This window comes from Staurois parvus, unplaced genomic scaffold (assembly GCF_062004578.1).
Source record: "Staurois parvus isolate SC_StPar_1 unplaced genomic scaffold, SC_StPar_1.0 ptg000634l, whole genome shotgun sequence".
In the NCBI taxonomy this organism is placed as follows: domain Eukaryota; kingdom Metazoa; phylum Chordata; class Amphibia; order Anura; family Ranidae; genus Staurois; species Staurois parvus.
Genome location: NW_028318430.1, coordinates 9049732 through 9077242, shown reverse-complemented (window position 1 = coordinate 9077242; position 27511 = coordinate 9049732). Strand labels below are relative to the sequence as shown.

Sequence of the window (27511 nt, the reverse complement as noted above, 5' to 3'; positions counted from 1 at the left end):
GGGGGCGCACACGCACCTTCCACGTGCCGCCATTTGTGGTCGTGGCTGTCAATCACCAGGTCCCGGTCGGTGAATACTCGCCGGCACCCGGTGATTGCCGAGCATCTCCAACAGGGAGGAGAACTGTTTGTACACAAAACAGTTTTCCCTGTCAGCTTGTGCACTGCTTTGGATGGTTGTGCTGTATACAAGCTGACAGGGAGAACTGTTTTGTGTACAAACAGTTCTCCTCCCTGTCGGAGATGCTCGGCAATCACCGGTGCTGGCGAGTATTCACAACACAGCCATCCAAAGCAGTGTGCTTACAGTGATGCATATGGACACAGAACTTAGTAAAACAGCACACAGCACGCAGTTAACTCTTTGATCGCCCCTCATGTTAACCCCTTCCTGCCCAGTGCCATTAGTACAATGTCAGTGCTTTTTTTAGCACTTATCACTGTATTGGTGTCACTGGGGATGTCAGTGACACTAAGTCAGTTCCCACCAGTGTCAGAACGCCTGTCGCAGTCCCGCTATAAGTTGCTGATCGCCGCCATCACTAGTAAAAATAAAGAATAAAAAAAAAATCCTAGTGTATATACCGGCATTTGTAAGCGCTATAACTTTCACATAAACAAATTTAATTTACACGTATTAGGATATTTTTTTAGCAAAGACATGTAGCAGAATACATTTTGGCCTAAATTTATGCCGAAATTTGTTTTTTAAATTTTTTTTACTGGACATGTTTACTAGCAAAAAGTCAAAAATATTGTTTTTTCCTCAAAATTGTAGATTTTTTTTATAGCGCAAAAAATAAAAAGCGCACAAGCATTAAAATACCACCAAAAGAAAGCTCAATTCATGCGGAAAAAAGGAAGTAAATTTAATTTGGGTGCAGTGTTGCATGACCGCGCAATTGTCAGTTAAAGTTATGCAGCACCATAATGCAAAAAATGGCCTGGTCAGGAAGGGGGGTAAATCCTCAGTAGGGCAAGTGGTTAATAAAGCAGGGCAAAAAGCAGCGATAGTTTGTTAAATGTAGCAATCCATATCAGCCAATGAACTCTCGGTATACTGAAGTCAAACTATTTGCAAATAAATTAAAAATGATTGCTGTTGGTTACGATAATTTTGATATCCATGGTTTTAATTTTTACCTGCCATGTGACGTATGGTTTTCTTACAGTACTCTTCAGCCATGGGGATGACCTTCACCATATCTCTTCCCCACTGCACTAAGGGCTTTCCTTGCAGGGCATACGAGGCAAACAGGGCGGTGCAGAATGACCCCAGGAACCCTACATGAAAAGTGTCTATTACATAACATGAACTCAACAAAATCAACATTATAGGATACAGTGTATATATATGTAAACATTTAAATCATGATATACAGTACCTACAAAATTCATCTAATCTTACAGTTAGTTTAATCAAAATTGTTATCTTGGAACCTGCAAAAGTATATTTTTTACCCAAACCCATATAAAAGCATAACATTTATAAAGCTAATAGCTATATCATTAAGCACAAATGGAATACTATAATCCCTAAAGCAAAACTGTAGTATCAGATTCTGCTGTGAATGAAAACCTTTTTCAGTTTTACTCATAGAGCTGCTTAGGTAAAATTTGCTTTTATTTCATTTAGGTGGTGTTTTATACTAGTTTAGTTTAATTTGGTGTTTTTGTATTTGTGTTTTTTCTTAATCGTGTTTGTTGTGCATTTGAATGTTATTTATATATTGACAAAATGTTTTTATTACTTTTTCTTTTTCCTTTGTAAAAATCATAAGAAGGGGCTATTCTTGGCAGAACAAGTCCAGGATATTAGAAGGAAGTTTTTGTAACCCACAGGAGCCATTTGAAGTCCATTGCACAACCAAAAACGTCTAAAACACACCTTATTGGTCTGCTTTAGTGACTCCAATGTATTTTGCCAAAATGGTGAAATTTATCCCAAATCTCTCTATTTCAGGGGAAAAAATCACGCAGTTTCACTCATCCCGAACATTCTTCATCATATGGGGAAATTTTTGCTATAATAGTGATGTTAGAGTTTTGCCAAAATTTCAATAAAAAGAGCACTTTCACTCATCCCCATTCTTCTTCTTGTACTTCTTCCTACTCCATTCATCTAACCGTTAGCATACAAACTAAATATTAGATCACATTTATGTCCTCTGTTAAATTCATCATAAGACTGAGGGTCATTTTCATATCACCTCCTTCGAAAATGTGTCCTATGTAACCTATTATCAATAACTGAAATATGCCTGTGTAAATTGTTTAGAGGCAAATATATTTTATTAACATTACACATGACAAAAACAGGAGGAATCCATTGAATAGAATAGGCTGTTGGCTTAAGGCCTAATTGTTATCTGGGCATAACAGCGCCAAAGGTAGGGTCACAACAGAGAAAACAATGCAGCAGCATGAAATATGTCATAGTGGAGATTTAGCAGCGTCAACGGGCCAAGGCCTATAAATCTTCAACATACATTTAAATAATAAAGCAGCCAAAGGACCATCATTGACTCCAGTAAATCAGCTGGTATAATTTTCCAGAACGTTGGGCAATATATTACTGTGTAAATTGTTTAACCTGTAATATATTTGTGATGTCAGCCACCATTAGGAGTCAATCAGATGCTGCCTCCTGACCATAAGCTTGAAGTGACCTGACTGATAGTAGGAGAGAGCAGAGTGAGCAGAAGGATTACACAAATATAGGGATGTCCTCAGAGGCATTCTGCATAATGTAAACAGTTTTTTAAAATTTTTAAGTGGTTTGTGATTGGATAAATCTGCATAAAAAGTAGAAAAAGACATACTGCTACATTCATTTTTTTCTCCAGTTTATCTGTATATTTATTTCTTGACTCCTGTCATGAGATATTCTGTCTGACTCTGCATTTAGTGAATGATTTAACATAGCAGGAGATTTAACTGGAAGGAGATATTCTGCCAGGAGCTCTGTAATTGTATGTGCCTTGTAACCTGCTACTCATCTGATGTGCCAAGCCAGGAGATTAAAAGATTTCTTGTCAAGCACGTGTTCGATTCATAATATTTTTGTGCAATGAGTAAGACTTATGCAGGCCATAGATGGGGAGAAAAACGGCAGATTTTCGTCCGATTAACGAACTATCAGTCGGTCTAAAAAACTTACCTGACCACCAATTATTACGAAAATCGGCCGATTAATGAGTAACCTATAACGGGAAATGATGTCATTTTGTGGCCTTTGTGATCCTTTTTCGGAAAACGATCGTTCGTTTTTGACCATCAATGAGGATAAAGTCGGGCGTTTTTCGAAAATTTTCCAACATCACCGATAATCTGAAAGTCCAAAATACACGAAAAACGGCCGACAAAATCGTCCACTAACGATAAGATAATCGGCCGGTTTTATTTTCGGACGAAAAATCGGCCGTTTTTCTCCCCATCTATGGCCTGCATAACTGTGGCCTTATTTAAATAAAAAAGAAATGTATAGACATGCTTCAAGAAAGACAGTAATGATATTAATCAAAAGTGAATGTATATCGTAATATTTATTTATTTATTTATCGAGTTTATATAGCGCCAAAGGCTTTGCTCAGCGCTGTACAATAGAGGGGGGACAATACATGAAACAGAACAGTAACATCAAACAGTACACAAGGGGTAAGAGGGCCCTACTCTTTCGAGCTTACAATCTAGGAGGGAGGGGGTAGAGGCACAGGAGGAAACGGCTGTGGGGGATGGAGTGGTAGGAGGAGGGAAGGGCAGCGGCTGTTAGGGGAGGGTGGGGTAGGCTTCCCTGAATAGGTGGGTTTTCAGGGAGCGCCTGAAGGTGAGGAGGGAAGGTGACAGTCTGATGGATTGGGGTAGTGAGTTCCAGAGGATGGGGGAGGACCTGGAGAAGTCTTGCAGTCGTGCGTGGGAGGAGGAGACCAGGGAGCAAGATAGAAGGAGGTCCTGTGAAGAGCGAAGGGTACGGGTAGGGTGGTACCTGGGAATCAGGTCGGTGAGGTAGTTAGGGGCAGTGTTGTGAATGGCCTTATAGGTCAGGGTGAGCAATTTGAATTTAATGCGTTGGGCAATGGGGAGCCAGTGGAGGGAGAGGCAGAGGGGGGTGGCAGAGGTGGAGCGGCTGGTGAGGTGGATGAGTCTGGCCGCTGAGTTCAGGATGGTCTGAAGCGGGGAGAGCCTGCACTGGGGTAGGCCGGTGAGGAGGGAGTTGCAGTAGTCCAGGCGTGAGATAATCAGGGAGTGTACTAGTAGTTTAGTGGTGTCTGGGGTAAGGAAGGAGCGTATCTTGGAGATGTTCCGGAGGTGGAGCCTGCATGTGTTTGTGAGAGATTTGATATGAGGTTGAAAGGAAAGGTTTGAGTCCAGAATGACGCCAAGGACCTTGGCTTGCTGGGCGGGATTGATGGTGGTGTTGTTGGTAGTGATGGAAAGGATGGGGGGGGGGGCACGGGCTGGGGGGAAGATGAGAAGCTCGGTTTTGGAGAGGTTGAGTTTGAGGAAATGGAGCGACATCCAGTCAGAGATGTCGTTTAGGAGGTGAGTGATGCGGGCGGAGAATGTGGGGGTGAGGTGAGGGGTGGATAGGTAGATTTGAGTATCATCAGCAGAGAGGTGGTAATTGAAGCCGTGGGAGTGTATGAGTTTGCCAAGGGAGGAGGTGTAGATGGAGAAGAGAAGGGGTCCAAGGACAGAGCCCTGGGGGACCCCAACAGAGAGGGGGAGTGAGGAGGAGGTGGCACCGTTGTAGGAAACGCTGAAGGAGCGTTGGGATAGATAGGACGAGAACCAGGAGAGAGCGGTGTCTCTGATGCCAAGGGAGAGTAGTTTATTAAGGAGGAGGGGGTGGTCGACTGTGTCAAAGGCCGCGGAGAGGTCTAGGATAATATACATATACTATACTGCCATAAGTATTAGGACCCCTGCCTTTACGCGCACATGAACTTTAATGGCATCCCAGTTTTAGTCTGTAGGGTTTAATATTGAGTTGGCCCACCCTTTGCAGCTATAACAGCTTCAACTCTTCTGGGAAGGCTGTCCACAAGGATTAGGAGTGTGTCTATGGGAATGTTTGACCATTCTTCCAGAAGAGCATTTGTGAGGTCAGGCACTGATGTCGGACAAGAAGGCCTGGCTTGCAGTCTCTGTTCTAATTCTGTGATGGATATGGTAAAATGCCTATTTGGTTTCCTAGAATATATACATTTTTCTATACATTTTATACGTATCTACTTTTATACTTAAATACTTTTTTATATTTCTAAATGTTTTATATATATATGATGTGTGAATATTTTCTGCCTGCTGGGCTTTGTGGTACTTTAAGAAATCCTTGCTTGGGAGGTGTCTGCTCACATGCACGACCCCCTCCCATCTTGCCAACTTGAGACAAAGGAATGTTTTTCTTTCTATAGATAAGACCTGGAAGAAGATCACACCTATACCATGGCGGAGATTGTTTTCCTGTGGAAATGACCAATTAAAGACTAATATAATGCTTATGCTGTTCTCACATGACTCTTGCATCATTTTGCATATATAAGCTCACTTTCTTATTATAATAAACGAGAAGTGTTCATAGACTGAACTTGTGTGTCAGCGTGAGTCTCTTCTAGTGTGCGCACATTCCAAAGCTAGAATGATTAATTTGGACAGGAGCAGATAAGCACTGGACAATTTAGTCCTCAACTAAATCAATTCATCCCAAAGGTGTTCTGCCGGGTTGAGCTCAGGACTCTGTGCAGGCCAGTCAAGTTCCTCCACCCCAAACTCGCTCATCCATGTCTTTGTGGACCTTGCTTTAGGCACTGGTGCGCAGTCATGTTGGAACAGGAATGGGCCATCCCCAAATTATTTCCACAAAGCTGGGAGCATGAAATTGTCCAAAATGTCTTGGTATGCTGAGCCTTAAGAGTTCACTTCACTGGAACTAAGGTTCCAAGCCCAACCCCAACCCCTGAAAAATGACCCCACGCCATAATCTGCCCTCCACCAAACTTTACACTTGGCGCAATGCAGTGAGGCAAGTACCATTCTCCTGGCAACCACCAAACCTAGACATGTCCATCGGATTTCCAGATAGAGAAGCGTGATTCGTCACTCCAGAAAACACATCTAAACTGCTCTAGAGTCCAGTGACGGCGTGCTTTACACCACTGCATCCGATAATTTGTATTGCACTTGGTGATGTAAAGCTTGGATGCAGCTGCTTTGCTACGGAAACCCATTCCATGAAGCTCTCTACGCACTGTTGTTGTGCTAAACTGAAGGCCACATGAAGTTTGGAGGTCTTTAGCTATTGACTCTGCATACAGTTGTCAACTTGTGCGCACTGTGCGCTTCAGGATGCACTGACCCTGCTATGTGGCCTACCACTTCGTGGCTGAGTTGCTGTTGTTGCCAGTTGCTTCCACTTCGTTATAATACCACTAACAGTTGCCTGTGGAATATTTAGTAGCAAGGAAATTTCACAGATGGACTTATTGCACAGGTGGCACAGGAGTTCCTGAGAGTGACCCATTCTTTCACAAATGTTTTTCAAAGCAGTCTGCATGCCTAGGTGCTTGATTTGAATGTGATTGGAACACCTGAATCCAATGATGTGGAAGAGTGTTCCAATACTTTTGGCAATATAGTGTATATAAGAACAGTGTCTTAGTACTTTTGCCTTGCAGAATTGGGGCCTTTGGCTTGAATTCTGGTCAGTACACTACCTAAGTAGAATTTGAACATTCGCCCTATGCTTATGTGGCTTGCCATAGGGTACTCTGATTTTCTGCCAGATTCCAAAGACATGTTGGTATTTTAATTGGCTCCAGCTCAAATTGGCCCTAGTATGTGTTTGTCTGTATGCAGGTAAGATAGGTGGCTTAGACAGTAAACTCCTTAAAGGGCAAGGACTGATGTGAATGTACAGTATGTAAAGCGCTATGTATAATTGTCAACACTACATCAACTCTGTTAAGGGCAAGGACTGATGTGAACGTACATTGTGCCTGTTTGCCCCAGGTTGGCATTGTGTCCTCAGCAGCATTTGCGTTGGCAGAGCAGAGTAGGACTGGCCAAAAAGGGATTACTTTGATGCAGTTGGCCAGCTTAAGCATGTATTGCAATACGTGTGAACTAAAAATCCTTATTTTATTGCAACATTTTCTGGAAAGGGTATATACCAGTGTGCAGAGGGTTCTTCTGGGATTTCTAGTGTTAATACACCCCTTTAGCACCTGATAGATAAATGCATGTACAAGCTGCTGGGATATGAGCACAAGTATGTCTTGTTTCTGTACAGTATGTAAAACACAATGTGTAATTGTCAACACTATATCAATACCTGTAATAAATAAACAAATGATTACTTTTGAGTGAGTAACCTGAACACCAAAACATTACAATGACTTCAAAGTGAAGCATAGCTTATTGGGCCACAAACTGAGATGGCTTATTTCTACACAGTGTTAAGGCGACGTCATTCTTAAATTATTATTATTATTATACAGGATTTATAACAGTTTTTGCAGCGCTTTACAATATAAGGGCAGACAGTACAATTACAATACAAATTAATACAGGAGGATTGAGAGGGCCCTGCTCATTAGAGTTTACAATCTAAGATGGTGGGTCAAGAGATACAACTATAAAACCATTGCCTGTACGCACTAAGGGGTTTATTTACTAAAAGCTGAATCTTGAGCACTTTTACATAGAAACCAATCAGCTTCCGGGTTTTATTGCTAAAGCTTGATTGAACAAGCTGAGGTTAGAAACTGATTGGATACCATACACAGGTGATTGAGATTCTGAGTAAACCAGCTTTAGTAAATAACACATATTCACATAACAATATCACACATATTCCTGTAATTGAAAATATAATTCAATGACCACCTCCCAAAAGCGACTTACCTATAGAAGAGAGTGACAGCCTGGGCTCCATATACTTTGTGGGCCAGGTGATGCTGCACCTCCTATACCCCATTCATGATAGTTATCCAAGAGATGGCAAATTGCATACCACATAACTGGCAGCACATAAGATGCTAGACATGCCTACAAGACCCTTATTCACAAGGAAAGATGTTGCGTGAGGCATTTCCATTTTCAAGAATACAAAAATTCTTGTTCTAATTCAATAACACAGACAATGATGTTAGTAAATTCCTCGGGAAACATTTTCATTGTGAATATTCAGTTCAATCTAGGCCCAACTTGTTTATTGCTAATTATCTCCTGCAGTACTGGCAAAGTAGTTTTAGTACAGCATACAGCATGTCTTCAATACATGTACCTCTTACACTAAAGATCAGCAATATCACACCTACTAGGTGTTGTTGATTTGATGTGCTACGGTTTACGATAATACCAGATAATTAATTAACAGTAGGAAATCTCAGACACGAAAATGTTTGCCCACCGAAGGTGGTGGCACTGATGTTGTCCAGATTTTACAGTTTCTGCTATGCATGGCAGTCTCAAATGCTTTGGTACCATTGATCTCTTGATGGGTCCTACTGGTGTTAGGGAAAGAAGGAAGTGTGAAAAAGTCTGGAGGACAGTGGGTGTTTGTAGTTTCCCTTGCACGTTACAATTTTCCTTGCAAAGTGAACAGCCTGTTTTCCTTAACTAACTGAACTCCTATTCTTCTGGGATTCTGCATGGCCTGCCTGCTCACTAAGCACATGTATACCTCTATCCCAGGGGCGGACTGACCTTATGGAAACTCGAGGTCAGTAGGGGTCAGGAGGGCTCGAGGTCAGTAGGGGGCCCCATGAGATGCCCCTGGTACCTTTTTAATAGGCTTTTTTGAGTTTGGGCAAGGACACAGGGGCCCCATGATCGCCTATTGCCCGGGGGCCCCATGAGTTGTCAGTCTGCCCCTGCTCTATCCAATGCTTTAAGGCTTATTCAAAGTAAAAATGAGAGAAGCACAAGGCTGTCATTTCTGACCTTCTGAAAATACTGCTTGCCCAGCCAGTAAGCTCATTATTTGTCCTCAATACTGAGTCATTGATCTTGAGTATATTGGGAAAGTCAAAAGAAGTGCCAAAATCCATATCTGCATGTGTCAGAGATCAGAAATATAAAATTTTTGAGAAATAGGGAAAGTGGAAAAAACCTCTATAAAGGACATTTGTTACATGAAACTAAATGAAAGGCAGTATATAAATAAGTTAGCTGACCTACATAATTGATTAGTGAGTTCCTGTGACTAAACAGAGGATCTGGAGGTATGCAGTCTCAGTAGGGAATACAGACTTAACTGACTTTTGTATTAGGATGGCCAGACATCCCAGCACCTACCATGTGGGCTGAGGTCTCTACTGATCCCAAGGTACAATATAGCAGACCTGTGCTAAAAAAAAAAGGGTCAGAGCTTTTCCCAGTGATGGACACAGAGGAACTGCTGAGACTGATGGTTTGGTATGGATGGGGTGCTACTTTTTGGACTGTGGGACTGCTAGGATATATAGTTCCACATTGTCTGTGCTGCTCTGCTGTGTGAGGCTCTGAGCCAGACCCCCACAGCCCCCCTTCAAGAGCCTGTGGATTTTACTCTGCCTGCCCTGCTTTTGCTACCGGACCCTAGCCCTCTCTGCCTGCAGGATATCTGCCCTATTCTGAGCTTAACCCTGTTCTGCCTGGAACCTTTACCCTATGTGCTGTACTTAACCCTGTTCTTCCTGGAACCTTTGCTCTGTGTGCTGGACTTAACCCTGTTCTGCCTGGAGCCTTTGCTGTGTGCTGGATTGACACTGGTCTGCCTGGAACCTTTGCTTTGTGCTGGATTGACACTGGTCTGCCTGGAACCTTTGCTTTGTGCTGGCTTGACCCTGAAACCTTTGCCCTGAATGCTGGACTGACCCTGTTTTGCCTGGAACCTTTGCCCTGTGTGCTGGACTTAACCCTGTTCTGCCGAGAACATTTGCCCTGTGTGCTGGATTGACCATGTTCTGCTCGGACCCTCTGCCCTGTGTGCTGGTTTTAACCCTGTTCTGCCTGGACCCTTTTTTCTGTGTGCTGGATTGACCCTGTTCTGCCTGGAATATTTGCCTTGTGTGCTGAACTTAACCCTGTTCTACCTGGACCCTTTGCCCTGTGTGCTGGTCTGAACCCTGTTCTGCCTGAACCCTTTGCCCTGCATGCTTGATTATACTCTGGTTTGCTCAGATTGCTGCCCTGAGAGTTGGACCTCACTCCTACCTGCCTGGATCTTTGTCCAGTGTGCTGGACCTATCCCCCCTGCTTCATTATCTGTGCGGTGATATATTGCTACCTGGTGGACTGTTTCATTGTACTGTGTCTGTTACCCCTGTTGTTCCCTCACGTTCCCCAATAAATACCTGTATGTTGGGTTTCAAGTGATTTGCTCCATGTACTCTCTCTAACACTGCATATTTGTTTTTAGTCAGTGACTCAAAATATTGAAGGAAGAGAGTCAGCAAGAAAATCAAATATCTTTTTCAGAATAGGTGCCCAGTTATTGCAGCCTCATTTCTTGTCTTGTGACAGACTTCCTTTACATGACCTTTATGTCATATCCACTTGATGATAATGTACAATCTAGACATGCAGCCTCTCCTTTGCAGGAAAATGCTAAGCCTTGTCGTTACACTGTACCAAAACAAAAGAGAGGAACCTTAACAGCCCCTTAACAATCACAAATAGACACATTTAAGCTTTGCGACATTTGATGCACTAGTTCCATGGTATTAAACCCTTAACGTATACAGGATGATTTATTAAAAGCAAATAGGCTGTCCACTTTGCAAGGGAAGTTGCACTTTGCAATGGAATTTGTCCCATAGCTTAATGAATGAGTTGACTTCCATCATCCAATTATGAAAAAAAACAAAAATGCTGTGAAAATTCACCACAATCACAAGCTCTAAGGCAAATTCCCTTGCAAAGTGAACAGCCTGTTTGCCTTTAGTTAATCAACCCCACAGATTACACATTACCTGTTGGATGGTTATGAGTCATCCTCCCACATTCAATGCTAACTTCAATCAAGGTCTCCAGCCTTTCTGGTTTCCAGTATCTCATCCCAATGCACATGGCTTTAGTAGCTGCTCCAAACCCTGAACCTAAAACAAACCAAAATACACTAATGGATTAAAATAAAATCAAGGCAAAGAAAATGTCAACTTTTAACTCACTATACCTTTATGTTAAATTATTTTAAAGTTTTAAAATAACAAACATGTTATACCTAACTGCTCTGTGCAATGATTTTGCACAGAGCAGTCCCAATCCTCTTTTTCGGGGATCCCCCACCGTTGCAGCTGGTTCCTCCTGTGTTCCAAGTGCCCCCATAGCATGTCACTTCCTATGGGGCACTCCTGCAGGCTCAATCCTGAGCCACACTGTGTGTGTTTTTTGCCACACACAGTGCGGCTCCCCCCACTCATCACTGGATTTGATTGACAGTAGCAATGGATCCTGCTGCTTTCACTGATCCAGGTACAGCGGTGGACTGAGATCTGGCTCAGGCAAGTATTGGGGGGGGGGGGGGGGGCTGCACGTAAAAAAAGTTGTTTTTTTACCTTAATGCAGGGAATGCAATTTAGTAAAAGTTCTTTAACATTTACAACCACTTTAAGGCTGGTAAATATACAGTATGTACCTCTTAAAGCTGTATATCCAAGAAAAAGTCTGATAATAAATCTAGAAACCCCCCCCAGCACCATGGAATTAAATAAATGGACTCAGTATTACCCTAGTAGGACCACGAAAGGTGTTTTCATCTTTAACATTCTGGAAACCGGCCGCAGCAACTTCATACAGAGAGATAATGTTAAAAATGCAAGCATACTATAATTCAAACTCCTCACTACATCCTGTATATCCTATCTAATGGGACTTAGCCAATCATCTAAGTGCCTAAATGTGATCACTCACCAGATGACTTATATCACGCTTTTTGGGCATACAGTGAAGTGAACTATCTACCATTAACACCGGGATGGCCAATATTTGGTGTACTGGGCTTACAGGGAGCAAGAATAAATAAAGATTGCAAAAAAATGGCTAATGATTATTTCTCTTGCTGGCAGGAAAGCAATTATGCAAGAATGGGTATATCCCGAGACTCAAATATTTAGGGACATATTTATAACTCAATGTATCTAACATTCTACAAACATAAATGCTTTATGGTGCATTTGTTTTCATTAATTGATTTACAACCTGTGAATGTTTTAAACAGAGAGAAACTGCAGCACTAAACACAAAAAAAATTATATGATTTCATTAGATATCCATCTTGATTCCATCAAGTGCAACAATAAAATTAACATAAAACAAAATTTATGTGTATAAATCCAATGGTGTTCAAATCAATAATTGTGGACTGTGATATGATGAATTGAATAGTCCCACTGTGCACTGCAACAAAATCTTCACCCAGTGATCCAGGAACAACAAACGTGTCAGGTCCACCAATGGCTAGAATGAAGACTCAGCTCAGTTTTAAAATAAAACAGCAATAGCTCTTGTATAATAATAAATTCCCAAGGTGCGAGCCTTCAATGTATCAGGAAACTCGAATATCCTCCTCATATCACGCTCCACCAGATGTCGGTACATGCATTCTCATCCTCCAAAAAACACCGACAAATCTCTCATAGTGTAGTGGTTTTTATAAAAGTGCATACAGTTGTGTTCAAAATAATAGCAGTGTGTTGAAAAAAGTGAAAAAGCTCAAAATCCTTCTAATAGCTTTTATTTCCATACACACAAATGAATTGTGAACACTACACATTCTATTCCAAATCAAAACATGAAGATAAATATATCAAATTTGTGTTGTTCCTCTAAAAAATTTAAGAAAAGTGAATATTAGACTGTTCAAAAAAATAGCAGTGTTTGTATTCTTCTTTACAAACTCAAACATTCACTATATAAACTAAAAAATGTTTGAAGATTTTGCTTTCCTTTGAATCACTTAATGAATATTTAGTTGTATAAGCACTGTTTCTGAGAACTGCTGTACATCTGTGTTGCATGGAGTCAACCAACCTCTGGCACCTGTGAACAGGTATTCCAGCCCAGGATGATTGGACTACATTCCATAGTTCTTCTCTATTTCTTGGTTTTGCCTCAGAAACTGCACTTTTGATGTCACCCCACAAGTTTTCTATTGGATTAAGATCCGGGGATTGGGCTGGCCACTCCATAACGTCAATCTTGTTGGTCTGGAACCAAGATGTTGCACGTTTACTGGTGTGTTTGGGGTCGTTGTCTTGTTGGAACACCCATTTCAAGGGCATTTCCTCTTCAGCATTAGGCAGCATGACCTCTTCAAGTATTCTGATGTATTCAAACTGATCCATGATCCCTGGTATGTGATAAATAGGCCCAACACCGTAGTATGAGAAACATCCCCATATCATGATGCTTGCACCACCATGCTTCACTGTCTTCACAGTGTACTGTGGCTTGAATTCAGTGTTTGGGGGTCGTCTGACAAACTGTCTCCGGCCACTAGACCCAAAAAGAACAATCTTACTTTCATCAGTCCACAAAATGTTGCGCCATTTCTCTTTAGGCCAGTCAATGTGCTCTTTGGCAAATTGTAACCTCTTCAGCATGTCTTTTTTTCAACAGTGGGACTTTGCGGGGGCTTCTTGCAGATAGCTTGGCTTCACATAGGCGTCTTCTAATTGTAACAGTACTCACAGGTAACTTTAGACCTTCCTTGATCTTCCTAGAGCTGATTGTTGGCTGAGTCCTTGCCATTTTGGCTATTCTTCTATCCATTCGAATGGTAGTTTTTTGCTTTCTTCCACGTCTTTCAGGTTTTGGTTGCCATTTTAAAGCATTTGCGATCATTTTAGCTGAGCAGCCTATCATTTTCTGCACCTCTTTATATGTTTTCCCCTCTCCAATCAACTTTTTAATCAAGGTACGCTGTTCTTCCGAACAATGTCTGGAACAACCCATTTTCCTCAGAATTTCAGAGAGAAATGCACTTTAACCAGCATGTACAAAATTTGCTGCCTTCCTTCCTTAAATAAGGGCAATAATTGCCACCTGTTTTTCAAAGAATGAATGACCTCACTAATAGAACTCCACACTGCTATTATTTTGAACATGCCCCTTTTAATTAGTGATTCAATTACACAGAATCAGCAGCATGCATGTCATGACTGTTGGGTCTGTTGGATTTCTATTACTCTACTACACCAGCTAGTAAATTATTTGCCATGTAGAAATATAATTTCTACCAAAAACAGTGATTGATCAGGTTAGTGATGTCTGACGGCTATTATTTTGAACACAACTGTATATACAAAAATGCAAGCAGCCAACTAAAAACAAAGAAACTGGGGTGTGTTCACTTACATAAGGGACCGCCAGACACTCGGAATGGTGGCATGACCTCCAGCAATAACGCCTAACAACCCAATGCCGTTTCACACAACAGCGCATGCTCAGGGATTTGAACACCATTGGACTAATACACATAATTTTTTTATTTTATTGTTGCACTTGATGGAATTTATGTAGTGATATCATATAATTTTTTTTTGTGTTTAGCGCCGCAATTTCTCTCTTTTTAGCACTTATAGGATCTTGGTATATCAGAATCCATTGCATGCAGCTATACTTATTATTTTTTTATTTTTGGGATTAGCACTGACCTTATTTTGTTATTTTTATTTTTTACACCTGTGAATGATTGGTGAAAGTCACATTTAGCTTGTTTGAATATGATGACATGCTCTGGGAACAAACATTCCTGCTTGTGCTTTTGAAAGTGTGATTTACACACATTTTCGTGTTGTACTTAGGACAGCCCATTCTGTCTGCAATGTCAAATTGCCTAATGTTAATGAGGCCTTACTGCTCAGTTTAAACTCTTTTTGGACAAAATGAGTTAATATTCCAAATTGAGTGGACAGAAATTATCCTATGAGAAGAAACTCAGATTCACAAGTTCTTTGAAGTTTGGAATCCTTTATTGATAATCTCTCAAACTCATTGAAATAGAAACTGATTTCTACTTTTGAAAAAACACTAATGGTTTGTTACTAGAATAATCTCCTAGAATCCCGATTTAAACAATTTAAATGGAACATTCCTTTCTGTCCCTTCTGGGTGTAGAAGCTTTGGTTTCTGGACCTCCTTAAACTACAATGATACCTTACCCTGTGCCCAACGCTAACACTTTCCCACTCAGCGCAAAACATGTTTTCAGTCATGTCTGCATTTATGCTCTCAAAAGTAATTCCTATATTATCTGATTATTTATCAATAAAAATGTTTAATGGGAAAATAATAGATATGGTTTTTATTTAGGAAATGTGAGTATATGTAACTTAATCTGGTTGTAAAGGCTCAAGGTTTTGTACCTTCATGCATTCTATGCATGAAGGTAAAAACCTTCTGTGTGTAGCAGTGCCCCCAGCCCCCTCAATACTTACCTGAGCCTCATCGTGATCCAGCGATGTGCATGACAGCCTCGGCTGTCCCAGGTCTCTGCCTCCTCATTGGCTGAGACAGCAAGAGGGAGCCATTGGCTCCTGCTGCTGTCAATCACAGCCAGTTCGCCAATGAGGAAAGAGGGCGGGGCCAAGCTGCTGCTCCGTGTGTGAATGTACACATGGAGCAGCAGATGCCCCCATAGCAAGCTGCTTGCTGTGGGGGCACCCAACAGGAGGGAGGGAAGAGGAGGATTCAGCCTGCTCTTTGTAAAGCCACTGCACATAGCAGGAAAGTATAGCATGTTTGTTATTTTCCAAAAAAAAAAAAAAATAATAAAATTAACCTTTCGAATCGCTTTAAATGCTGGATCAGATAATAGAGATTTTGAGAACATTCACAAATAAAAATGCATTTGTACATATTTCATGAATATTTACAACTAATTCTATGTACAAGGGCGAGTTCCTTGTAATCTTGTAGAAAATCTGGCACATTTTAAGCTGGACTGAAGACATGAAAAAACACCAATGAATCCAGCAAACTATTCATTAACATGCTAAATGTATGTTTAAAATAACCAGTACTTTAATAAGTCCTGATATCAACATATACAGCAACAATCAGACTGGGACAAAGGAGGCCGATACTAGGATCCATTCAGGTTTTGCTTCAGTGCACATGTGCAGGAAATGATAATGCAGAGAGCACAGTACAGAGCAATGACTTCTCACTATGCTGTGGCTCCTTTATTTTCCAATAAGTAACGCAGGGGTGTGTTCTTTACCAAACTGTGCTGTATGCAAAAGGAATGCAGAAAGAGAGGGGAACATGTCAGGATCTGCATTGCTCTTGCCACTGTTTGTCTCTGGAAAGAGTTAACAGTCGAGAAAAGCTGCAGATATGAATCAGCTGTCCTCTTCAACGCCATTGCCAGATTGGCCTTAGCAGGGGTAGGGGGCAGGTTAAACCTCATAACTCTGGTGAGAAAGCACAGCACAACATATAGAAACCCTCCTAGTTAGGTTGCTAATAAGTAGGTAAATTTCGATTTTTGGCTCCTCTGTGCAGTGGAGCAGCTTTTGGTTGTTCTGGGTGCTGATGGCTACAGGCTCAACTACTTCCCCATGCATTCCCATGCATTCCAGTAAGTTCTGTAATATAGTGGGGTGTGAGAGGTGGACCCTGGGCTGAATATTCATGTAGACTCAGTCAATCCCTGGCCAAAAGGGTGACCAGCAGGGGGCTGAGGTGTTCATAAATAATCTGGGGTCTAGAACAGCAGGGTCCTTGCCCTGCTGGAGAGAAACCCAGCTTGGAGGTGCTGTTTGACCTCCTGGCCCATCTCGTTGAAGGCTGCAGGATGTTTATCATGGTCTCAGCTCAGGGAAAGCTGGGGGGGGGGGGGACAACTAATGAAACTGAGAAAACAGTCTGGAGAAAAATCTGCTGAAGATCTGGCCTGGAGGCTCACAGTACAGGGTCTGGCTGATACTGGATGTAGGGATACAGGGAAAGAGTGATCCTGGAGGGACTGTTGCTGTTTAAACACTTTTGGTACAAACTGTTTTAGATTAGCTCGCTCAGGACTGTTTCCATTGTAGGATCACCCTATCACCCTCAGTTGTATGTCCACATCCCTTTTTTCTACAGGCCTGCCCAGAAAATGCTAGTTTCTAGTAGAGAGTGTCCATAGTTAAGTCCTCAAGTTGCACTAGTTCTGTAGTATCCCAAGGCTCACCCCAATCCTCATCCAAATTCTTCAAACAACAAACCCCAAAAAAGAAACTTCTGCTTGGTTATTGTGTGGAGAGACTGAAACTGTGGTGTGCCTGGCTGCTATGCATCCATAGGGAATAAACCCTGGGAGAAACAACGAGACCAGCTCAGGGGACATAACTGTAAAAAAATACTGTAATGATAAGCCTCCCTTAGCCTGTAATGGTAGCACAGAATATTACAAAACTCAAAATTTGTATACAGGTTTGCGTATCTTGCATGCACATTATTAGCAGCTATTTTATATAACTTGACATTTAAATCTGATACATATATTTCACACAATAATCTTAAATTGTAAATGTAAATAGGCAGAAATGCAACTAATTGAAATAACAGTTATGGAAACCAGACCTTTTTCATTAAATGGGGTATGCCACGCAAGTAGGTAGTTATCTGGCTTTAAATGGGAGCATCCTTCAATGGTTGCTGGGTCTGGTCTTCTTCCCTGTAGTCCGTCCACTGCATCAACATAGTGCTTCACCATTTCACGATAAAGGTCTTCCAAGCACCAGTAGTCTGTAGTGAAGTAAAAGCAATCTCCTTACACAACAGTATTAAGCAATAAGAAATAATCAGTCCCTTGTCTTAATTAGAATATTAGAGTTTACACAGTGAAACGTCTATATACTGAAAGGCGACAGCTCAATGAAAGAAGCATGACATGCAGCAGCATTCGTACTTCAGACAGCAGTGGCACTTAGGCCATGAATTTGATGGTGGGTTGTATGCAATCACAAAAATAAGTTGAATAAAACACTGGCCAAAACAGAAATAATTTGACATACTGTGCATTAATGTGCTGTATAGCTGGTGCCGTGTCCCTCTCTGACTGTACACAGCATGCATGGTTTCAACATACATAGAGCACAGATGGTAGCACAGAGAAGTGCAAATGTTTACTAGTAATTACTAGTAATTAGTTATTTGAAGAAGTGGGCTTTCGGCTGGGATTACGTGAGTGATCAAGATGGCAGAGTATTCCCACTTTACATTTGTTTGGCACCCCATCTCGTCCCTGTCTCAGGAGGATGATGGGAGGTACCTTGGGCCAGCATGGCCATTGCTGGGGGCCATCCAGAGTCTACCTTACAGCTGTTTTGAATTCTTTGAATACGTCTGACTACATTATTTATCCATGTATTTTGAAAAAAAGCCCTATGAATAAAAATAAGCCTGAAAAATAAAAGGACATGAAAAACCCCTTTTTACAGTTACATTTAAATTCTAATTGATGGCAAAATTTTGTTTTAGTTTTGGATTGAGTGGAGAGGGATTAGAACACCTGTCAGTTTTTTTCTGCTGTCTGTGTCCCCATTAAGGAAATTGACCTTCTCTGTTTATCTTGTGACTATTATAACTGAAAGTGTAAGAAAATCCCAAATTTTAAGCGACCACGAGAACAGTAATAGAGGTCAATAGGGACACTAGTTCTGGTGACTCTGGTGACTACTAGGGATTCCCTTAACTTTGGAGAGATTTGCTCTCACTTCGTGCTGTAGTTATGGGACAGGAAGTGAAGAGAAATCTTCCCAATTATAACCCTCTCTTACTCTACCCAATATGGAAAAAAAAAAGTTTTGCTTTCAGTTCTCTTTTAAAAGATATGCCAATCTTTCCAATGGTGACACATACACTAATGCACAATCGGTACTCAATGGAAGTCCTTCCCTTGCTTGCTGAAACATTCACAATCTCAGTCACCAGCAACAAAGAACTGATAGGGTGACAGAGAGCAACACCATAGGACAGAATTATTAGTGTGACATGTCCAAGGTGGCATGTACATGAAATACAGACAGAAGACCTTGATGACTATCAGTGGTGTAAACTGTATAGATGGCATAGTACTGTATAGTTTAATCGAGATCCTGAAATTCTTGCCCAAAAGTACCAGTTTGTAAGAACACCACTCCAGCATCAAAGCTTAACCTCTAAATAATTAAGAATGAAAAACACGGAATGCCATTTATCGTTTTCTGTACTAAGCAGGTAGACGGACAATGCATGCTCAAACATTACCCAGTGTTCAATCCTATTAACCAGGAGAGAGGCCTAATTAAAACATACCGTGTCTCTAACATTTTAGAGCAGAACTAAAGTTGAAAAAAATGCAGACAGGTAGGCTCTTTATTGCAGAAGGGACATGCAATGTCTTTTCTGCAACAGAAGACACTTACAGTTTGTCGGCATGACTGCTCTCCTGGGCCAAGTAGTGATGTTATCCCATGTCTGCTAATCAAGACAGTCGAAGACTGGCACTGATCGAAGCTGGAGGGAAGATGCTGGCGCTAGTGAGGGACCTTGCAGGCATCAGACCTTGGAAGCAGAGGTAAGCCATGCCAGGCTGTGGGTATCCATTGATAGACACAGTGTGGTTCGGCCCTGCTCCATCCTCACAGGGTTTGATTGAGAGCAGCAGGAGCCAATGGCTCCAGCTGATGTCTCTATGTCCAGTGAGGAGAGAGCAGTGCTTCGCTTGGGCACAGCGTTGGATCAAGATTGGTTTCAGGTAAGTATTTATGGTGCTGGGGGGGGGGGGAGCTGCCCCACCAGTCCTCACTGGATTGCAAGGCTGTGGAAGGGGTGGGAGCAGCTGGCTCGGGCTCTCAGCAACACTCTGAGAGGCTGAGCCAACTGCCAGTCAGGCTGCTGGGTGGATCCCAACATTATTCTTAGGATCCCTGCAGTGCTTAGACTGGCTCTGTGTTGTTAGCTGACTGTGTACTAGCCCGCTGTTGGCTGAATCTGGGTCACAGGATTGCAAAACATAGTGCACTCCTGTGACCCACAGAAGAGGTACAGCCAAAAGAACTTTGTCTATACTTCTCCCAGCCTTTTTCAACCAGGGTGCCCAGGCAACCTGGGGTGCCTTCAGATTTCTTCTTGAAAAATGCCTACAAATTTACCAAAAAATGTATGCAAGCCAGCAAGTGGATAAAGCGTGCCATTTAGTTATACAAAGCCACAGGCTTTCTTTGTGCACTATTGAAACCTTACAGCCACTGGCATCCTAACAACCAATGATATCATCATTTGATAAGGAGGATGTCAGCAGCCTGCACAGCATTGCCTGTTTGCCACTTCCCTGCTCCTCTCCATCAGCACTGGGGTCACATTAGATGAGTGATGGAGAGAAACTGAGAGAGAAAAACTGCTTTGTAAGAATAAATCACTAGCATTGGGTGTCCTACATGTGTGGATGTTGGTGCATTATGTAAAACTATTAGCTTGGTTGGTTTTTACATTTTAGAATGGGGTGCCCCGAGATTGTGCATCATTTTAAAGGGTGCCTTGATTGAAAAAAGGTTGAGAAACACTGCTTCTCCTTTAATGCAGAGAATGCATTAAAGTACAAAACACCTTCTGCCTTCATAACCACTTCAATGAAAAAATAAAAGTAAACCAATTTAAGAGAATAAAGTATAAAAACAAACCATCGCTCTATTGAATGGGAATATACTGCCTATTGAAAATGTCTGTGCATAAGCGAACTAACCAAAATTATAAAGAAAATTATAAAAAATTAAAGAAAATTATACATTTTAAATTTTTTAATAAAATATTATAAAAAGAGAGGCTGCTATTTTTATAACAGAAGATGCAATAAATTGTAAACAGAAATAAAACAACCTTTCTCAATATATGAAAAAGTCCAGTAGCAAGTCTTTATATGATGAAATTAAATTCACCAAATCACAATCCCAGCAAATAAACTGTATATATATGTTTTATAATCACATAAAATTACATATTTTTACATGGTGCTTGTGTTCTATGGGATCTAACATTTCTTTTGGTGCCACCCAATGATTCCCACTCCAACACCTTGTAAAGGTTCCAGGCATTCATCCCAGAAAGAATAGGGCAAAAAATATCAGTACCACTTGGTACAGCTTTCAGCCCTATCCAGCTGCAGCATATTTGAGCTCACCATAGACTTTGACAGGCCACAGATTGCAGGGTTGGGTTCTGTAAGTGTGCATCCTGGGTGCATTAAAATGCCAGGATTGAAGATACAGGAGCTAGACATCATAGGCGTAATGCTAAAGGTTAAAGTGTTAGTAAACCCAGGACCCTGCATTCACTATATCTGGTCTGCCACAGTACACAGAATGTGGAAATGCAGTTAATATAGTAAATATATGTAAATCTATGAGTGCTTATTACCTTTATTGTTATTATTGTTAATAATAGTAGCAGTAGCCGTAGTAGATAAAAGATAAAGAGAAACCTTTAGGTGGTTTTTGTAGAGAACTGAACTTTTAATGGATTTCAGGCGTTACACTGTACATCAACCTGGCAATTCTTATCTTTCCAGCCCTGTCCAAGTTTATTTTCAGATAACACGCATTCCCACTTGGTGAATATTGAAACTAAATTTAGGCCACTCTTGGCTGAAGATTAGACAGTGGCATTACAGCAAGTGCCCAACTTATCAGACAAAAGGCAGAGAACATTCCGAGTTCTATATATATTTAGATGTGGAAGACGTGATAACATGATACCTGATCATTGCAAATGTCTGTTATATTCTCTACATTATGTATATATAGTTCTTCACTAGTGTCTTACAATAACAAATAATATGTTATATTTCACAGCATCAGTAAAAATACATATAGTGGGTATAGAAAGAAAAAAAAGGCTGCTGGCCATAATAACCAAACCTCATCATGTTACAGTATTTGTCTTCCAGCTGTCAAGTGGACATAGCATATGGTTTATTGCTTTCGCCAACACTTTTCTTTAGTTTTTCTGTTTCCTTTTTTAAGGGCTCATTCCCACCAAAGGCGTTGAGACTATGCTGTTTTTAGCACAGCCCCAACGCACAGACAAAGAAAAACACCAATGGTGTCTATTCTTTTTTCAGCTTTCTGTAATTTTTTTCAGCTCAATGAGTTGTGATGCAAACAGCATTGCAGGGATTAGAATTGTTTCGAGAGGTCATTAGTCGTCCGGACATACAGGCACTGCGCAAGAACATAAACTGTGCTGTGCTTGCACTGCTCCGTGTACATTCCAAAAAGGACTGCAAGCAAGCAGGTAAGGTTTCATTTATTGCAGAAGAATGTTTCTTCTGCAACAAAGAGCCTGCCTGCTCGCAGTCTCTAAATCTGGGACTTTAGTTCTGCTAAAGTCTGCTATAGCTATTCTCTTATGCTCTTTCTGAGAAATGGAAAGAATGACTGTTTTCCCATGTTCAGGAGGGCCCCTAAGTCTGGACAAGAGAGTCCCAATTTGAACCCAATATCCACACTTGATCGTTTTTCTGCTCGGCTTTCTACACCTAACAATGCCTGATTACGAAGAATCCTATTCTTTCCAATTGTCACTGTTCACACTTGTACACTCAGTTACAGGGGCGGACTGACAACTCATGGGGCCCCTGGGCAATAGGAGATCATGGGGCCCCTGTGTCCTTGCCCACACTCAAAGCACACCCAAAAAAGCCTATAAAAAAAGGTACCAGGGGCATTTCATGGGGCCCCCTACTGATCCCGGACCCATGGGCAGTGCCCGAGTGCTCGAATGGTCAGTCCGTCCCTGCTCAGTTACCGTAGACTCTACACCAGGTATTTACAAACTTTCTAAAAAAAAAGGGCCAGTTTATGGTCCTTCCGACATTAGGGGGCAGGACGTTGGTATGAGTGGGAGGAACAGTACCCCATCATTCGTAGTGGTAAGTACATAGGTAAGATATAGTACAACATCATTGGTGTCAGTGGCAGGAATATTGCCCAATTGTTCATATCAGTAGGAAGAATATTGCCCCATCGTTGGTGTCACTAGGAAGAATAGTGCATCATCATTGGTGTCAGTGAAATAGTGTCTTGTAGCAGTGAGAGGAACGGTGTCCCAAGTGCTGGATAAAGGCAAGCAAAAAAACACAGACTTTTTTTTTCTTTTCAGTGTATTCAGGTGCTTTTGGTCTGATGGACTTCAGGGGGCACCTGTAAATGCATGATACATGTATTTTCTGGCAGGTTTTACATCTAAAAAACTCCTCTACTTCTATAGACCTGCTCTCTTTCCCTTGCCCATCTCAGAAAACAAACTCCAGATGATTGATACACATGCAAAAACATGTAAATATGCCTGTAATACAACTGAAAAAAAGGCTTCACTGGATCACACCAAAAGTAATGCATGCACTACTTTTAAAAACGCACTGTAACTGTGTCATATGGTATTGCGGTACTATGTGATCTGGTGCAGGCAACCCAGTGCATTTGGGATCTGCATTTGGGGTGTCATTAGGAATCTATTGACATCCAAAGAAGATTGCACACCTAGTGCATTTTGAATGCAAGAACGTGCATGGAACATGGATTCCCTGCACAGTGTTCCGGTGTGAACAAGCACAAGTGTGTGTGATGGGTTTGTAATGGATTTATATAATAACAGAAAAAAAGTGAAAATAATAGCTAACACCAAAGTATTATTATTTGTGCTCTTCATACATTTAAAGTGGTTGTAAAGGCTCACGCTTTTTTACCTTTATGAATTCTATGTATGAAGGAAAAAACCTTCTGTGTGTAGCAGTGCCCCCAGCCCCCCTAATACTTACCTGAGCCCCATTGCAATCCAGCAATGTACACAAGAACCACAGCTGTCCTGGTTCTCTGCCGCGGCTCCCACTGCTGTCAATCACAGCCAGTGAGCCACCAAGGAGACAGAGGAGGTGGGGGTGAGTCGTGGCTCCATGTGTGAATGGACACACAGAGCAGCAGCCTGGGAGTGCGCCTGCTCAGGTGTCAGAAGCACCGGCGGGGAACCTGAGAAGAGGGGGATCGGGGCTGCTCTGTGCAAAAGCATTACACAGAGCAAGTGAGTATAATATGTTTTTTATTTTTATATTCTAAACTGAACCTTTAGTATTGCTTTAATTTCATATATGCTTACTGCAGCACTGAGGTCCTAGGGTTGGTAGCCACCATTGTATGTACTCTCCAGCACCTCAGGATATGCACAGCCAAAAGGGAAGCCAAGGGTATCAGGACAGCGAAAACCAAAGGAAATGCTTCAGGGGTGCAGCCCTCCTCAGACGGGCATCACCAGCAAGGCTCCCACTTTTCATCCATTACACATCTGCATTAGAGGCTGGTCATTAGCTCTGAGGAAAGGGATTCGTCCCCGAAACGCTTCAGCCATTTGACCGCACTGACAGTGAGGACACCTTGCCTGCCGTTGTGGCCATCGTCATTTTTCTATGCTTTTTAGATACATGCTTCGTGTGTGAGTATGTTTTTATTATTTTTTACTCTTTACAATAAACCTTGGATAATGCACTAGGTGTGTGCGCCACCTGTTTTCTCTTTATTTGGTAGCCACCATGTTCGCATGAACTCCATTCATTTGTGTGGGTCCCCCGAAGCAAACCAAAAATGTAATGATTGGTTTTCTAGCTTTACACTGTGTGCAAATGTTTGTGCAAATACTATATATGTTAGATTTAAGGTTTTCTTTGTACAGAGAGAAACCAGTGTAAATGGAGAACATGTGCTTTGTAAAGAGGTGGTAATGAGGTTTTCATTTCTATATAAACATCTACAGTAACTATCTATCTAAATAAAATTTTAAAAAAAAGGTAATGTTACATGTTATTTTTTTTTTTCAAACAGGTGCCTTTTGGTTTGTCATTTTTGGATGAATTACACACATACAGTATAAAAGCCTATGGTGACATTTGGAACAGTGGTGCTATGTATAAAAAGAATAGCACTTGCAACTTTCTTGACGCTTTACTGACTAGAAGGTTCCTGAAAGGACAATCACATTACATCAAATGTAGACATCAATGCTGACTCTCAGTTGTCAAGCGCTCTAATGTATAATCTATAATAACATTTTGTTCTTACTAATCCTATACTTAAATTTTCATGGATGAAATATGATACTATCACGGGTCTTTGAAACAACTGTAAAATGAATGTGATAGCTTGACTGCACTTTACATAAACATGCTTAAGAACTAAATGAGCATCACATTTCCTTGGCAACTAACCATTTTCAGAAGCAGATTATGTTTTGGACCCTTTCCTGCTTTTCACCTCTTGAAATCAGTACTCTGTAGCATATGTTTTATTTAAAGACGGGAAGGTCACACACTGAGATTACTGAAAAACACAGTAGCTTAGTGGTTAACACTTCTACCTTGTGTCAGTGGGGTCCCCACTTCAGATCCTGGTCAAAACACTATTTGCATGCTAGTATGAGTTTCCTCCCCTACTCCAAAGACGTGTTGGTTATTTGGATGTACATATTTGCCAGCACAGCACGGATCTCCAATATGGTCCAAAAAAGGTTTTTACTCCAAAACAGATCACATCACAAAAGAAAATGCAACGTTTCGGAGCCGCACAGGACCCCTTCGTCAGGTATGCGACATATGTTGGTTAATTGGCTCCTGTCCAAAACTGGCCATACATTCACTGCAGTTCAGCAGGGACTGGCCAAATTTTGATCAGTGGGGGTGATTTACTGAAGCTGGTTCACTCAGAATCTGATGCCACTGTGCATGGTAGACAATCAGCTTCGAACCTTAGCTTGTTCAATTAAGCTTTTGCAATAAAACCTGGAAGCTGGTTGTTTTCCATGCAGAAGTGCACCAGATTCTGAGTGAACCAGCTTTAGTAAAAAAACCCCAATGTGTGGCTGTTCCCACTTGACAGAAGTTGATGCTTTGACAACCTCTGTTGAACAGACAAGCTAGAACATTTTTCTCAATTGTTTGCAGCTGCTGGTCAGTGTATTTTGACAGCTGTTGGTCCCGCTGTCAGAATACAATGTCCTGGTTGGAGGCGATTCTTCCATTCACCTCCTTTGTGCGGACGGAGGAATCAGTTAATTTTTTTCCTCAGCCTCCTGGCTGAACAAATAAAAATAACAGTGTATGGCCAGCTTAAATTGACCCTTTGTACTTGTATGTTTGCATGTGACTTACACCAATCAAGGGTGGATCAAATCTGGGATGGTTCAGCAGGGACCAGCTGAGTTTCGATCCAGCTATGGGCAGGCTGGTTGCACTGAATATGATCCACCGATTGACTTCAGTACAACCAGCCAGGTCAGATTGTTTTGCATGTGATCACTGCCAACGGTAGGGTTGCCAGCTCATCCCTTTAAACCCGAATACATATTAATTACACAGAGTTTTCTGGCTGATTAGGTGGTAACTAAACTCACTTAGTGCCTTTTCTGCATTAAATTAGCCTAAGAACCTGTGTAAATAATATGTGTTCGGGTTTAAAGGGATAAGGTGACAACCCTAGCCAGTGGCTATAACTGCCAGCAGTGATCAATGTGTTCTGCAGGCAGGGAAGGCTCCCTTGCTGGCAAAACACAATGGTTCTGCAGGAGGGAGTCCCCCATAAATACTGACTGTGTTGATGGGGAATCAAACTATTTTCTTTACTTCCACCCATATTAGTGGCCTGCCTTAGGGATCTTAAGCTGGTCATGCACTGATCGATCAGTTCAGCAGGGACTGGCTGAATTTCAATCAGTGTCACCCTTGACAGAAGTTTGTTGTTTGGTCGACTTCTGCCAAAGGGACAACCTGGAATACATTTCTTGATCAGCGACTGCAGCCAATTAGGTTCAGCTGTCAGAGCATAATGTCCTGATGGGGGATTCCTTCATCCACCTTGTTTGTTTAGATGGAGGAATCTCCATCCGCACAGCCCGCTTTAGATTGTAAATGAACAGTATATAAAGCGCTGCATAAATGGTTGATGCCTATAATGAAGAAAATAAATATGGAATTACACAGCAGAGATACATTTTCAATATCAATACTAGAAAGCATACAACTTTGTGCATTGATAGAAGAATTTAGATCGGACAAGATGTTGATTCCTTTCTAATACACACCTTCATTAAAGACAAAGACTTACCTGTGACAAGTGCCTCTGCGGTGGCCATATGCATTAAGGTGTTGTGGCTGACAGGCCATTTGTCTGCCGATAGCACCAGCTTGTCTATACCTCCAAGTCCTTTCAGTTCCTCGTGGATCTTTACACCTGAAGAACAGATTTCCCAGCTGAAGTTTCTATAGCCTAAAGAGTCCCCAACTGCGGCCAGCAGCATAGCAGCTGTGAATTTCTCCATGATTAGAGGACCTTGCAGCTCGTACTCCTCTTTTGTCTGACAACTACTGGGTCTAACTTTAGTGTCACTCTGGCTGGCAGAGCTCCTGTCCCTGACTATAAAAGGTAGCACTGCCATTATCAGGACCTGCAACATCCTCCCCCTTTGCTGAACACATCCCTGCAACTGGACATTGTCCATTCACAGTACAAGTATTA

General features: G+C 41.6%; 1 protein-coding gene across 2 annotated transcripts in view; it reads right to left on the bottom strand.

The window, feature by feature from the left end:
• Window positions 1-27396, bottom strand: part of ADPRHL1 (ADP-ribosylhydrolase like 1) — a 47959-nt gene extending 20563 nt beyond the window's left edge. Inside the window, exons 1-4 of one of the 2 annotated variants that reach the window (XM_089693547.1) lie at window positions 27101-27396; window positions 17556-17720; window positions 10958-11083; window positions 1143-1283 (exon numbers count right to left, since the gene is read on the bottom strand). In XM_089693547.1, coding sequence (XP_089549673.1) covers window positions 1143-1283; window positions 10958-11083; window positions 17556-17720; window positions 27101-27314 — 646 coding nt within the window. In that variant the 5' untranslated portion in view covers window positions 27315-27396. The remainder of the gene's footprint in view (window positions 1-1142; window positions 1284-10957; window positions 11084-17555; window positions 17721-27100) is intronic. The other variant, XM_089693548.1, reaches the window with a different exon arrangement.
• Between the last annotated feature and the right edge of the window lie 115 nt (window positions 27397-27511).